Source organism: Helianthus annuus, chromosome 15 (genome assembly GCF_002127325.2).
Source record: "Helianthus annuus cultivar XRQ/B chromosome 15, HanXRQr2.0-SUNRISE, whole genome shotgun sequence".
Classification (NCBI taxonomy): Eukaryota; Viridiplantae; Streptophyta; class Magnoliopsida; order Asterales; family Asteraceae; genus Helianthus; species Helianthus annuus.
The window spans coordinates 47,981,733-47,996,300 of record NC_035447.2 but is presented as its reverse complement, the minus strand read 5'-3'; the positions used below and the strand labels follow the sequence as shown (position 1 = coordinate 47,996,300).

General features: G+C 33.7%; 2 protein-coding genes across 3 annotated transcripts; one reads left to right on the top strand and one right to left on the bottom strand.

The window, feature by feature from the left end:
• Nucleotides 1-7,620: 7,620 nt before the first annotated feature.
• LOC110911380 (NAC domain-containing protein 22) lies at nt 7,621-9,804 on the top strand. Its single transcript, XM_022155988.2, has 3 exons — nt 7,621-7,884; nt 8,095-8,363; nt 9,362-9,804. The coding sequence occupies exons 1-3, from the start codon at nt 7,719-7,721 to the stop codon at nt 9,716-9,718; spliced, it is 792 nt and encodes a 263-aa protein (XP_022011680.1). The 5' UTR covers nt 7,621-7,718; the 3' UTR covers nt 9,719-9,804.
• LOC110911379 (protein ALTERED PHOSPHATE STARVATION RESPONSE 1) lies at nt 9,321-13,521 on the bottom strand. Of its 2 annotated transcripts, XR_002576934.2 has the most exons (5): nt 11,614-13,521; nt 11,350-11,516; nt 11,038-11,261; nt 10,032-10,942; nt 9,321-9,687 (listed from the first exon to the last, which is right to left on the bottom strand). XR_002576934.2 is itself a non-coding variant. In XM_022155987.2 (4 exons), the coding sequence occupies exons 1-4, from the start codon at nt 13,139-13,141 to the stop codon at nt 10,207-10,209; spliced, it is 2,655 nt and encodes an 884-aa protein (XP_022011679.1). In that variant the 5' UTR covers nt 13,142-13,521; the 3' UTR covers nt 9,763-10,206. The 2 variants fall into 2 exon arrangements, 1 of the variants encoding a protein (XP_022011679.1); XM_022155987.2 differs by lacking the exon at nt 9,321-9,687 and having other exon boundaries at nt 9,763-10,942.
• Between the last annotated feature and the right edge of the window lie 1,047 nt (nt 13,522-14,568).

Here is a 14,568-nt window from a genome sequence, read left to right as displayed (position 1 = left end):
CATCAACAGTCGCTCTCAGCCACTCAACCATATACTGTGCGATCGCTTATCTTTGCAGATGTGGGTTTAGGATACATTTGTTATCCTTTAAATATAATATGATGTGGGTTTTAGATACATTTGTTATCCTTTGAATATAATATTATGATATGTAACTCTCATATCTCTTTTGGAATAATGATATTGCCTATTGGTGTTGAGAGTGTCATAGGGCTCTTGATGACTGAAGAGTGTGATCGTTAAAAATAGACTCGTATAATACTGTACTATAATGTTGATAGTTTTATTTATTTAAATTTATGGTATGTATGATTCGATAAATAGATAGACATATCTTATCATAGATTTGTGCTTTACATTATATCCGGGCGAATCATCACGTTCTCTTTCTAGAGATCAATGGATTTGTCAAAGATGATGTCTAATCGAAGATTACTTTTGACAAAACTGAAAACTCAACCGGGTGTATATCAGATTTAACATATTAGGGTGAACAGGGTGGGTGTAGGGAAGGCACCGGTGAACAGGTTTGCCACGCGGCAACACCGTCGACGACCCTCACCACTCCGACGATTAAGTAAAGAAGCAGTGAGTGTTTAGCGCATAGCGGAAGAAAGGGGAAGGAGAGAGTACGCCTATCAATGGATTGGATATTGATCCATATCCAATCCAATCCGATCCATTTATATAACTTATTGGATCATAAAAAATATCCACTAATCCATTAATTAATCCAATAAATCGATCCATTTATCCAATTAATTATATGGATTGATCGATGATCCATCCACATCGATCCACTACTAGTTAAAAAAAAAAAGCAGAAAAAGAAAAATTTCCTTCAAAGCCATCCAAAAAAAATCAAAAAAAATAAGAAAATTTATAAAAAATTCAAAAAATCAAAAAAATTATATAAAAATTCAAAAATATAAAAATAAAAAAAACCCATAAAAATTTAAAAAAAAATCTAAAAAATCAAAAAAATCATAAAAATTCAAAAAATCCATAAAAATCAAAAAAAGTTTTAAAAGATCAAAAAAAATCAAAATATTAAAAAATCTATAAATCAAAAAATTCAAAAATATCTAAAAAATAAAAAATGTGAAAAATTCAAAAAAAAATCATAAAATTCTAAAAAATTCAAAAAAGTTCTAAAAATTCACAAAAATCTAAAAAATAAACAAAATCAAAAAATTCTAAAAATATAAAAAGAGTTAATTACATAGTTAGTCTCTGTGGTTTTCACAAATTAACATACTTAGGTACTAATAGTTTAAAATCAACTTCTAGGGTATTAACTTTTCATTTTGTAACGTTTGGAGGTATTAACGTTAATTGTTTGTTAAACTATTAGTACATAAGTATGTTATTTTTTCCAAAACACATGGACTAACTATGTTAACACCCTCGAAGTTAATACCTCCAAACGTTACAAAATGAAAAGTTAATAACCTAGAAGGTAATTTTAAACTATTAGTACCTAAGTGTGTTATTTTATGCAAACCACAGGGACTAACTATATAATTAACTCAAATAAAAAATTATAAAAAATCTAAAAATTCATGAAATATTTTTATATTTTTTATGGTAATTTTTTTACTTTTTTGAAATTTTTTATTTTTAAAATTTTCAAAATATTTTTTATTTTTTAGAATATTTTTGTTTTTTCAGAATTTTTTTTGAATTTTTAGGTTTTTTTATTTTTCAGATTTTTTTTATTTTTTACAATTTATGATTTTTTTTTAATTTGCTACATTTTTTATTTTTTATAATGTTTTTGTTGATATTTTATAAATTTTTTGAATTTTTTTACTTCTTTGAGTTTTTTACATTTTTTTTATTTATTTTTGTTGAAGTTTTTTACATTTTTTTTTATTTTTTTAGAATTGTTTTGATTTTTTGAATTTTTTTATTTTTATATTTTCTTTTAATTTTTTAATTTTTTGTGATTTTGTTTTTCATTTTTTGTGATTTTTTTTAAAGTTTCTTATTATATTTTTTTTAATATGAATCAATCCGGATAGTGATCCGTCTATTTAAAATTATTTGGATATGGATTAGATCACGATCCATTGTATTGGATTATGGATCGGATCATGATCCATTTAAGTTGGATCATTAATGGATCGGATCATGATTCAATCCATATCCATCCATTGACAGGCCTAAGAGAAAGAGAGAGACAAATAATGGAGGGGCCTACTATTTTCATCCAATTACATTTTTTTGTTTTTTTATTTAAAAATTAAATAGTTTACCCCTCCTCAAGAGAGGTGACCAACCCTTATGTTTTAGTGCATGAGGAGACTTAGAGTGGGAATTGACAAGGCAATATGTGATTGGGTGGGTGGAGAGTTTACCCCATCTCATGAGAGGAGCACCCCTTTCACCCTTATATTCGAACACACGGTGTGGGCGTGGAAGCCAGTCCGCGCCAAGCTAACCACCCCGTGTCTGGCGTCAGTGGTGAAGCTTGAAATTTCCGACCGGGGGGCGGAAGTCACCAAACCTAAATATTTCTATAAAATCGGGGGGATCAAAAACGTATATACCCAAAAATTTCTATATGAAAATTACATATTCTCCACTACTGAGCGAAAAGTTCGGAGGGTTGGCCGCCCCCTCCTGCCCCTTAAAAGCTTCGCCCTTGTCTGGCGTGGAGCATGGCGTTGTGGTTGTGGTTGTGGTTGTGGTTGGGGCTTGAGGATCTCCACCAGCGTGGGTGCAAATGTGTGGGTGAGGTGGCGAAGTGCCACTGGTGGGTGGATTTTGAGTTGGTTAATTTTTTTTTTTTTTAATAAAAACGCCACTTTCCACGCCTCATCTAACTTCTCCCTTTTTTGCGTCACGCTACTTTTCTGACGCGTGCTGACATTACGTCCACATGTCGCATAACCCTCGTTTTCAAGTCCCTCCACACCGTATTGTGTTAACGAAGAAACTACTTTTATACAATGTAGATCAAGGTTGTGCGTCAATTGTGTGGTGTAGGTGAGACAAGACCAAAAAGCTATAGCATAATTATTAGGTCCACAAACGACTCGTTCAACTTCCAAGCAAATGCAAGTGTTTTTCTTTTGTATATGTATTTGATTCTTTGGTATATGTATTTGATTTATATAGATACTAGGTTAGAACCCTGTGTATTATACGGGTTGAATAAATGTAATTTTATATATTAAATAATAAAAAATTATATCTTTATGAACCACGTATATTGTACGGGTTAAATAAATGTAATTTTATATATCAAATAATAAAAAATAGTTATATCTTTAAAACCCATGTGTATTACACAGATTAAATAAATGTAATTTTGTATACTAAATACTAAAAACGTCGTATCTTTAAAAAACCCGTGTATAATCGGGTTGAATAAATCTACCAAATAATAAAAATATTACATCTTTAAAAAACCCGTATGTTAAACGTGTTGAATAGATCTAAAAAAAAGTTATATCTTTAAAAACTATATGTATTACACATATTAAATAAATGTAATTTTGTATATTATATAATAAAAATGTCGTATATTTAAAAAACCCGTGTATAGTCGGGTTGAAAAATCTACCAAATAATAAAAAAAAATTGTATCCTTAAAAACCCTGTGTATTACACGTGTTGAATAAATCTAATTTTACATAGCAAATGATAAAAAGTTATGTCTTTAAAAACTTCGTGTATTACACGTGTTATATAAATGTAACTTTGTATAGTAAATAATAAAAAAAGTTATATTTTTAAAAATCCCACATTTTATACGAGTTGAATAAATATAATTTTGTATACCAATTAATAAAAAAAGTTACATTTTAATAAATTAGGATAACATTTAATATTAATTTGTTATTTATATATTTAATATAAGATAAGTAGGAAAGAGAGGTATTTGTTTTAAAAATATATTAATTTAGATTTAAGGATAATATTTTATTAAAGTATGATAAGATTTAATATTAATTTATTATTTATTTATTTAGTTAATATAAGATAAGTATAGATTTGAGGATACTTCTATGAATGACACGTGTCCAAAACTTGATTTCTTTTATTATAGTAGATAGAAGATTATTATATTATTTTTAAAAGTTATAAAGAATAATTAGAAAGAACTGTTAATATGATATATCTTGCCAAATTAATTTTAATAAGATATTATATGCCAGATTATCACCAATCACTACATGCTATTTTTTTCTAAACAAATATCGTTTATGTAAATATCGTTTATGTAAATATAATATTATGTAAATATAATATTTAAATCTTTTTAATTTAAAATTTATCTATAAATTATTGATGCCCTCATTGAATGACATGTGTCCCAAATCAGGTTTTTTTTTATTATATAGTATAGATATAATAATTACTTTTTATAGATTTGTAATTACAGTTTTTTAAATATAACAAGGTTTTTATCATATTTATACATAATAACAATATTGAATATGTATTATTTTAAGTATATATTATTATCTATCTATCTATTATAATAAAAGAAACCAAGTTTTGGATACGTGTCATTCATTGAAGGTATCTTCAAATTTATAGTTATCTTATATTAACTAAATAAATAAATAAATAATTAATATTAAATCTTATCATACTTTAATAAAATATTATCCCAGATCTAAATTGTTAATTTAATATATTTTAAAAACAAATACCTCTCTTTCCTACTTATCTTATATTAAATATATAAATAATAAATTAATATTAAATGTTATCATAATTTATTAAAAATATAACTTTTTTATTGTTTGATATACAAAATTATATTTGTTCAACAAGTCTAAAATGCGGGGTTTTGAAAAATATAATTTTTTTATTATTTACTATACAAAGTTACATTTATATAACCCGTGTAATACACGAAGTTTTTAAAGATATAACCTTTTTTTATCATTTGCTATGTAAAATTAGATTTATTCAACACGTGTAATACAAGAGGTTCTTAAGGATATAATGTTTTTATCATTTGGTAGATTTTTCGACCCAACTATACACGGTTTTTTAAAGATATGACCTTTTTAGTATTTTAATATACAAAATTACATTTATTTAATATGTGTAATACACATGATTTTTAAAGATATAACTCTGTTTTAGATCTATTCAACACGTGTAAGATACGGGGTTTTTAAGGATGTAATTTTTTATTATTTTGTAGATTTATTCAACCCGATTATACACGGCTTTTTTTAAAGATACGACATTTTTAGTATTTAGTATACAAAATTACATTTATTTAATCTGTGTAATACACATGGTTTTTAAAGATATAACCTTTTTTTTATTGTTTAATATATAAAATTACATTTATTCAACCCGTGTAATACACGGGGTTCTAACCTAGTATATATATAAATTAAAAAAACCGTTCAGGCTCATGGCTTTAATCAAGTCCGACATATGAAATGGGGAGCTGAAATGGATTCCGATAAAATGTAATGTGTTTGCGTGGCGAGCTGAAATGCGGAAGACCCCCACGGCGAAGGCGCTTAGAGATAGAAACGTGGGGTTGATCGGGCAGGCCAAGGAAGGTGTTGGGCTACATGGCGTTCGCGGAATGCTGTCAAGTTCTCTAATCAACAAGCAAAGGTAGAAGATATCGTCAGCGAAATCAAATCGTTAGACTTTTTATGGTTGAATAGTAGAACTAAAAATCGGTCCGTTTCATGGACCAATTGATGTAATTTTGTTTTTATGTAGCATGTGTTGTGTGCCCGCCCCGTTTTGTGGGTTTGGTGGTCTATTGAAGTTCACGTTTCAAAAAAAAAGGTTCGGCATATGAAACACTAGTTCGTTTATTAAATGAGTTTTAATTTAGATTGGAGTTTAAGCTTGACACAATTCAAGATTTTAACTGGTTAATCTCAAGTAACTCATGAACCACTTATCTCATTACATCGCTATCTTACTCCTATACTGCCCTACATGTTGGATAGTTTATGGATTTAAATAGGGATTTTTACATATTTCCCCCTCCTAAGCAGCTAAATTACATATTTCTCCAACTTATAAATTTAATTACATATTTCCCCTTCCCAAAGAAGCCTTATTACATATTTCCCTAATCTCTAAATTTTTATTATATATTTCCTCAATCTCTAAATTTAATTACATATTTCACCTTTCTAAACCGCATATATTACATATTTATCCATTTCATTAAAAATACTCTTATAGAATTACTATTTTACCCCTAATTATCATACAAAAATTAATGTCTAATATTTATTAAATAATCAGTTTTAAGTTTGAAAAATATTTTTTTCTTATATTTTAAATCATAAATGGAATTCCGTAATGGTTCCAAAATGTAGCAGTGATTCGAGTATGGTTCCAAAAAATCACAAACAAAAGAAACTATAGTGATTCTAATATGGTTCCAAAATGGAATTCAAGTGATTCAACAGCGATTTCATTAATATTGCAAAGAAGATGGAGACTAACAAAACATGAAACAAAATTTAAGAAGCGACAGTACTTAAATGAAAGCAAATCAAATCCTCAAAATAAAAACTAACATTTTCTTTCTAAAACCTCCATGAATCTTCGTGAGAATTAAGAATCGTCCCATTAGAAATCGTATACAAAAATCGGAACTTGCCCAAGGATTTTTAAGTTTTAAAATATGTTTTAATTTTATAAATACCTACCCTAAATAATATCCACAAAAATATTAAAAGCGAATAAAAAAATAGAAAAAGTTGGTAACCTGATGACCTGGTAATTACAACCTATTGGAACACTAAATCAAATTAGTTAATTTAGATCGACAAAAAAAGTTTGAATGACTTAATTAGAACACTTGACGAACTTGATTACATTTCTGTGACATTTTCCCTTATTTATTTAATAAACTCATTAGGGGTAAAATAGTAATGCTATAAGAGAATTTTTAATGAAATGGATAAATATGTAATATATGGGGTTTAGGAAGGTGAAATATGTAATTAAATTTAGAGATCGGGAAAATATGTAATAAAAATTTAGAGATTGGAGAAATATGTAATAAGACTTCTTTAGGAAGGGGAAATATGTAATTAAATTTATGAGTTGGGGAAATATGTAATAAAGCTGCTTAGGAGAGGGATTTAAATAAAGAAAATATTGCCAAAAGTAAAAATAATGGATATACCACTAGTGTTTAAGGGTGAGAGGGGCACTCCCCTCTTAGGGGAGTCCCCTCTCTTACGCACACCCAATTACTTGATATCACGTCAACTCCCCTCTTAACTCCCCTCACACCCTCAATTTGATGGCGCCACTCCCCTCTTAGGTGACTTGTTTTTTTATTCAAAAAAAAAAATTGTTTTGATTGGTTGAAAAAAGGGTGGCCCACCATCTCTCTCCCCTCCTTCATTCTGTAAGCTCTCACCGATCTTGCTCCCCTATGTGACTCCCCTCGTTGATGGCGGCGGTATCCCTCTAGATGACACCGGATGGGGTTACTGAGGGTGCCCCGTTCACCCTAAGGAATGACATGAAATCTCAAATTACAACTATTAATTAATAAATTCACGGAATATTTTCTTTAATACATGGGCCCATGGAGAGAAACTTCCAACCAAATAGCCCACTCCAATATCTCATGTAAATTCCACGAAGACTTCAAGTCAATCCTACCCATTTTTGCTCTATAATATGATTAAAATCCCTGTCTATATAACAAGATTGATGAATATATTTATAGCTGTTCAAAAAACTTCTACATGGAAATGAATCCGTTGGAGCTCGAATTACCCGGCTTTCGGTTTCACCCGACCGAGGAAGAGTTGCTTGAATTCTACCTCAAAAAGATGGTTTTAGGGAAGTATACGTGTTTCGAAGTCATCGGCTTTTTGAACATATACCTCTATGATCCTTGGATTCTACCAGGTAACTTTTCCTTACTCGAATGGAAACCGAGCTTCTGTTCATTTTGCTTAAGTCGATATGGATTTCATTTCAAGTGTAAATGGGTAGATTAGGCCTAATGAGTTGGATCTCATCCGGGCTTAGCTCTAATGTTGAGCCCAATCCGGACATATGCCATCATGTAATCATGAGCCGTAGAACAAAGTTAAGTTTTTATTGTTTTAATTGTAGAAATGTCGAAGATTGGGGAGAGAGAGTGGTACTTTTTTGTTCCGAGGAATAAAAAGCTTGGTAATGGTGGGAGACCAAACCGAACCACCAAAAACGGGTTTTGGAAGGCAACCGGGTCAGATCGTAAAATATTCTCTTTATCCGACACAAACAAGCACCTCGGGTTGAAGAAGACTTTAGTGTTCTACCAAGGCAGGGCACCAGGAGGCCAGAAAACCGATTGGGTCATGAGCGAATACCGACTGCCTGATTCTTGTCCGCTATCAAAGGTAGTAAACGTAAATGTTCATAACCTTTTGGCAACTAATTTTTCTTAAATTTACAAGTAAAATTTAAAAATTATAACTCCATTTGTACTAGTGTATATATAAGAAATGAGATGTACTGACTACTGAGTGTTCGAAAACCGTTCAAGTCAAAGCAAATAAGCCTGTTTGAAATCTTAAAAATTTGGTTTGTAGTTTGGAAGTTTAGCTGTCCGGTCCAGACTGAAGCTTATGCCGTTTAACTTTTATTATTTTTATAACTTCATTTTTTTTTATTCCGAGTCGTTTTAACTTTTATTATTTTTATAACTTCGTTTTTTTTTTTAGATTATGCAGTTATATAAATGCATACTAGTGATAAACCAACCGAATTATGTTAAAATTGATAATGAACTAATGATTTTGAAAAAGAAAAAAAAAACCATTGTTGACACCAACAAAACTAGACCGTTAAACCACTAAACCAGTAAAAAAACCGGCCGATTCAGCTGACCCACGCAACCAAGCCAGATTCGTTTACCATTTCTTGAAACCTTCGCCAGCGATTCAGCCTGAAATTTTCATCAAAACCAGCTGAACTAGGCCGTGAACATCTTTAATCGACAGGGCCGGCTCAAAATATTTTAGTTCTAAAGCAAATAACAAAATTGGGGCTCTTTTCGTAAATAAAGAAAAAGAAGAAAAATGCTTTAGACCCTTTGATTCATATATCATCTATGTGTATTGTATAATTATAAATCATAAGCATTAATGTCAACAATCTCAAAGCTAAAATCACCAGCATATAACATGTTTTGTTAGAATTTGAAGCCTTAGTAAAGTGGGATTCCAAAGCGCTTGTTTTATTTCACTCCCTTTGAGCCAGCCCTGTTAATCATCTTATTATAAGCCTATTGGATATATTATAAATAAATATTAATAATCAACTTGATTGAACATTATCATCTTATCACCAGCTTATTGGACATATTATAAAACATTAATCATTAATCAATTGGCAGGACATAGTGCTGTGTAAAATATACAGAAAGGCAACTTCCATAAAGGTGTTGGAGCAAAGGGCAGCCATGGAAGAAGCACAGCCTCCATCACCTCCAACCTCTACCCAGAGTCAACATCTTGACTTCTTAGCACTATCACCAATGAGATTAGGCCATGTGGCATCCTGCACTAAAGATAGCCAAGCCAGCAAGGAACCAACCCTGAAACTACCGACGGGATCCAAAGAGTTATCGGAGCTCCGGCTACCAAAAACTGACATGGGTTGGTGTCAAGATTCGCAGTCGCGTAGTCCGTGGCTTCAAGATCTCCTTTTCACCCCTTCCCCCTGTGCCAATGTACTCAATTTCCTCGATTAATCGAATAAAGCGAACGATAATTATTGTTAATGTAAACTGAATGATATTTATTAACTTATGTCGAATCACATTAAAATTGTTAGCAAGCCGCTCAAAGAATAGACAAGAAACAAAACGTCTATTTACATCTTATAAGATGAATTCCGTTTAAGCCAAATCGCGTTTCCATTTTGCAGGTCCTATAAAACAGACCCACAAAATGAAAACGGGACGCTAAACAAGCTCAACGAACCCAAAAATTGGAGATACTCTATCCTACCATCTACTATATCTATGCTAAACCAGAAAGAAAAACAAAACTACATCCACTTACAAAAGTGTGGCCTTTTAAAGGCCATTTGATAATTGCTCAATCCCACACCTAGAGCACTTGATTGACCAGATGGGCTCGAGCTCATTGACCAAAACATGGTCTAGTTGACACTCACCGAGCCATGACTCGACCCTTTAGGTTCCATACTTCGTTACACGTTTCTTTTGATGGTTCTTTATGAAACACGCTCTCTCTCTCGTGAAACTTTGTCTTCTTCTATACGTTGCAATAGTTCTTCACAGGCTTTCAAAGATGCAGCTGTAAATCTTTCCATGGCCTCAAAAACAAGCCGTAGATTCGTTTGTGCGCTAACGCTTTTACTGGTCTCACTTTGATACACTGCCGAAAGCCCGTTATCTTTTTCAGAAGAAAGAACGATTTGTTTATCGAGCACTTGCAATTCTTTATGAATCTTTTGATCTTCTCTCTCCAAATCCTTAACTTTTCGCTCCATGTTTTTATGCAATGCTAACCTCCGTCTCATTTCTTGTTTATCACGGTCCCACAACATAAGAACAACTTTCACAAAATCCCGCATCGACTCCACTACTTCCTTATCGGATATCCGGTCTATGGCTTGAGCCCACTGGTTACAAACTATGAACACGGTTGGTGCACCTATTCGGCTAGGAGAAAAGGGAACCGGTCCATCGGCAGTTTCTTCAGGTACATACAAAAGACATTTAAGAAGCCAGTTGTTTAAGGATGTCACGAACCCCTTTTGTGCTCCAAACCAACATGAGAATCGAATAGTCCAGTTTAGAAGTTCATGTTCTAATTGTAATGTGGCTTCAAGACTATCATCAGAAAAGTGTTTGCTGGAAGCAATCGCGTCTAACCGTTTAGCAGCTCCAATGGCTTGACATTGACTACGATGGCACTCGAGCATTGACCTCCACATCCTCGTTAACCTGTAGACCACAATTATTCAAAAAGCCTTTTTAAACCAAGATTTAAACCCATTAAAAACATATATATTTATCAATAAATAACAAGTTAACATTACCCTTGAATGAATTCATTTAATTGTGGCCACAACTCTTCATCTCTCAATTTATTTATCTGCTCAGAGATCTTATCGACGACTTGAATCGCGATCCTTATCTTGGTTGAAAGACTTCTAACTAATGTTCTTGTTGCATCGACTTTATGCGGTTCCGCGCCCTTTTCATCTAAACGTTTTAGTTTCATATCCTTTTCATCATGAAGTAACCTCATTTTCTCCTCAACCTATGTCATATATAACCAACCGTTTGCTAGTTACTTATAAGACAATGTACCTTAAAAGCACGGTTGATATATCCCTAAATTAACATACCTTAACCTCCTCAAACAATTTCTTCTCCCATATATAGAGCTTATGCAAAGTAGATGAAAGATTTTTAGACCTCGTTCTTAACTCTACGTCGACATCAGCAGGATCAGAGCTTTTATAGGCTGCTGCTGCTAGTGACGGTGAAAATTTGTTCAACATTTTCGAAGAAACTGATTCATAGATACATATCATGGTAAAAGTCAGCACTTTTGATGATTCTAAGTAAAATCTGTATGCAAGTAATAGAATTTACAATAAAAATTGGACCTTGATAGGCTGCGTGTTTTCGGTTGTGTGGAACCTTTCCAACTTCAAGAATCTTTGCTAGTTCATTCCCGGATTCTGAAGCACGATCGAATTGGATTTGAATTTCCTTTACAACTTCAGAATCGCTATGAAACTCGTGAAGCGGTTTTTCACCTCTAGATGTTTCTCCTTTATCGACCACATGAACTTCAAACTCAACGGGCTCTTCTTCTTCAGGTACACCCGGTCCACTTCTGTAATGCAAATCAACCACAGAACTTTTCTCACTCTCATCATCAACAACCGCCGCTTTCTTCGAATCCACATTACCCCCACCGCTACCGCCACCACCCCCACCACCACCACCACCACCGCTACCACTACCACTAGCAACATCTACGAACTTCGGATGCGAAGAATGTATTTCCTTCACAACTTCTTGTTGGTAATAATCTTCATCTTCCAAATCAGGAATACCTTCCTCCTCCCTAACTTCTCTTGAATCCCGACTCGGTGTATACGGAGGATAATAACTTTCATACGATTCAAACGGGTTCAAAAAATCCCAAGTAGAGCTAGCAGGCGGGGGCGGTGGAGGCGGAGGAGGCTGTTTCGAAGTCGATGCTTCAGACTGTATATACTGCGGTTGTTGAGAAGACGAAGACGACCCGAAATACTCACCATAACTAGAGTAATTGTTGTTATTATTATTCGAGTAAGAATTAGGGTTCTGATAATTATAACCGTTGTTATAATACGAAGACGATGAAGATGCTTCACCATAATGTATAGTTTCGGGACTCATTGGCCGTTGCTGGTACACAACAGACTGCGTGGGTTGCTTCCTCATAAAATTCATCGTGTACCGACCCGGCGGGTAATCCGCCTGAGAATATCCAGCAGGCGGATAACCCGCTGGAGGATAACCTGCTGGAGGGTAACTTGATGGGAGATAACCCGCCTGCGGGTAATCCTGTTGAGGATAACCCGCAGGCGGTGGGTAATTATAACCCGAAGGTGGATAATTTACCGGTGGATAACCCGAAGGAGGGTAATTTACCGGAGGATAAGATGGAGTTGTGAAATTTTCATGTGAAGTATTATTATACGGCAGATTATTGTACCGTTCGTGTTGATGCAGAGGTGGTGAGTCTCCATCAACGGAGTGTAAATGAAGAGGACCGTCATCATCGTCGTCGTCATCGGAATCTTCATCGGAGTGAAAGTGAAGGTGAGAGCCGGAATTCGAATGCGAATGGTGATGAACGGCGGGTGGAACTACCGGCGGCTTGGACGGTTCTCCTTTTCTTTGTGGCGGAAGGTTGAGCACAGGCGACGAAGGGCTGTCGCCGCCGTGCACGGCGGCGGCGGAGTGGATGTCAAAAAAACGATGTAGCGAAACGCCGACGTTTTTGAGGGAGTGACAGTAGGCTAAATGAGCCTCGGCGAGAGCGTAACGCTGGTGGATCGCTGTGTCGAGAAACGTGCACCGTTGCCGGCATAACGCCACCGCCGGTGACTCGTCCGGCTTCGATCCCACACAGCCCATACACAAAAACTTCCAATAGAAAACTAACTTCTTGTGATCACCAAAACTATCACCAAAAAACTTCTTGGTAATAACCCAAACTATCAAAAAAACCAACTCGATACAATCCACCCCAAACTTGTTGTTGTTGGTAACAACCGCAAACAAAACAATCAGCAGAATATTGTTGGTAGCAACAACCCCAAAGAATCAGCAAATTAGGGTGAGGGAGATTGGAATGAAGAGATTTTAGGGATTCGAAGGGAAAGGGGGGCCGGTGGGGGAATCTTTGACAGCGGGGAATATCTCGTCGGTTTGTAGAAGTAGCGGACAGAGGTAGAGAGAGAAAGAATGCATCGTCGGTGTGTGTGAGAGAGAGAGAGAAAGGAGCGTACTTTTAGAGACTGAAAGTGCGTGTGTATGTCGATGCTGGTAGTACAAGTACATGTGCTCCTTGGCCCTTGTATTTTTGCTATGTTTTCTTTTTGGTCCCTGAGAATATAATCTAATTATTCTCATGTTTGACTGTATTTTCAGAATAATTTTCTATAAATAGTTGAGTTTGTGGACTTCTGTATCAATTTTTATACGTTGTAAAACGTACCACCCTCTTACAAAATATACTAATTATTCTGTTGTTAGACTGTATTTTCAGAATCTAAATTATTATGTCTTGGGTTTCATTTTTACAAGAGGGTTTTTTTTTAGATTTATTGATTTTTTTTCTGAATTATTATATAGACATTATAGTTTAGTGGAGAAAATATATAATCAATCTGAATTGTTATATAGATATTATACTCTAGTGGAGAAAATATATAATCAGATAGTGATTACGCTGGTAAGACGATGATAATGTAGTGGTCCGTCGGTGATCCAAAATTGTTAAAAAAATAACTTTCTAAGCAGTTGAATTTGTGAACTTCTATTTGTATTTAGGTTTTTTTTTTTTTTTTTTTGAATGGAGACTTTATAAAAACAAACAACCAGCCCCTACCACGAAAAACGACAGAGGCACCCAACGAACCAACAATATGAATCCACAACATGTATAAGGGGTATTTACACCAGTCACTCCATCAGAGTGTTTTGTATTTAGACCTATATCATTACAAATATTTTAACCAAATAAAACCAAACGACTTAATATCATTACAAATACCATCCGTTTGAACCATTCTTCCTCTGAAAACCTTATCGTTTCGGGCTTTCCATAAACACCAACAAGCAGTAATAATAAGGCCATGAACCACTTCCGCCTTAGCCTTTCCTATTCTTACCGTTTTGTAAATCTCCATGAGGTCCCTGAAGGAAAAGATAATGAAATCCGGTAACTTGCACCATGAGCTAATAAAGTTCCAGATTCTTGTTGCAACTATGCATGAGAAAAAGAGGTGGTCGATCGACTCTACTATATCCCCACAGGCTATGCAATTCTCCAAGTTCAA

Excerpts from the sequence above, each read along its gene's own strand:
- LOC110911380 (XM_022155988.2), top strand. The coding sequence starts at position 7,719 with ATGGAAATGAATCCGTTGGAGCTCGAATTACCCGGCTTTCGGTTTCAC. Across the intron at positions 7,885-8,094 it reads TGATCCTTGGATTCTACCAG|AAATGTCGAAGATTGGGGAG; the intron begins GTAACTTTTCCT and ends TTTTAATTGTAG. Across the intron at positions 8,364-9,361 it reads ATTCTTGTCCGCTATCAAAG|GACATAGTGCTGTGTAAAAT; the intron begins GTAGTAAACGTA and ends ATCAATTGGCAG.
- LOC110911379 (XM_022155987.2), bottom strand. The coding sequence starts at position 13,141 with ATGGGCTGTGTGGGATCGAAGCCGGACGAGTCACCGGCGGTGGCGTTA. Across the intron at positions 11,262-11,349 it reads AATTGTTTGAGGAGGTTAAG|GTTGAGGAGAAAATGAGGTT; the intron begins GTATGTTAATTT and ends TATATGACATAG. Across the intron at positions 10,943-11,037 it reads TTAAATGAATTCATTCAAGG|GTTAACGAGGATGTGGAGGT; the intron begins GTAATGTTAACT and ends TGTGGTCTACAG.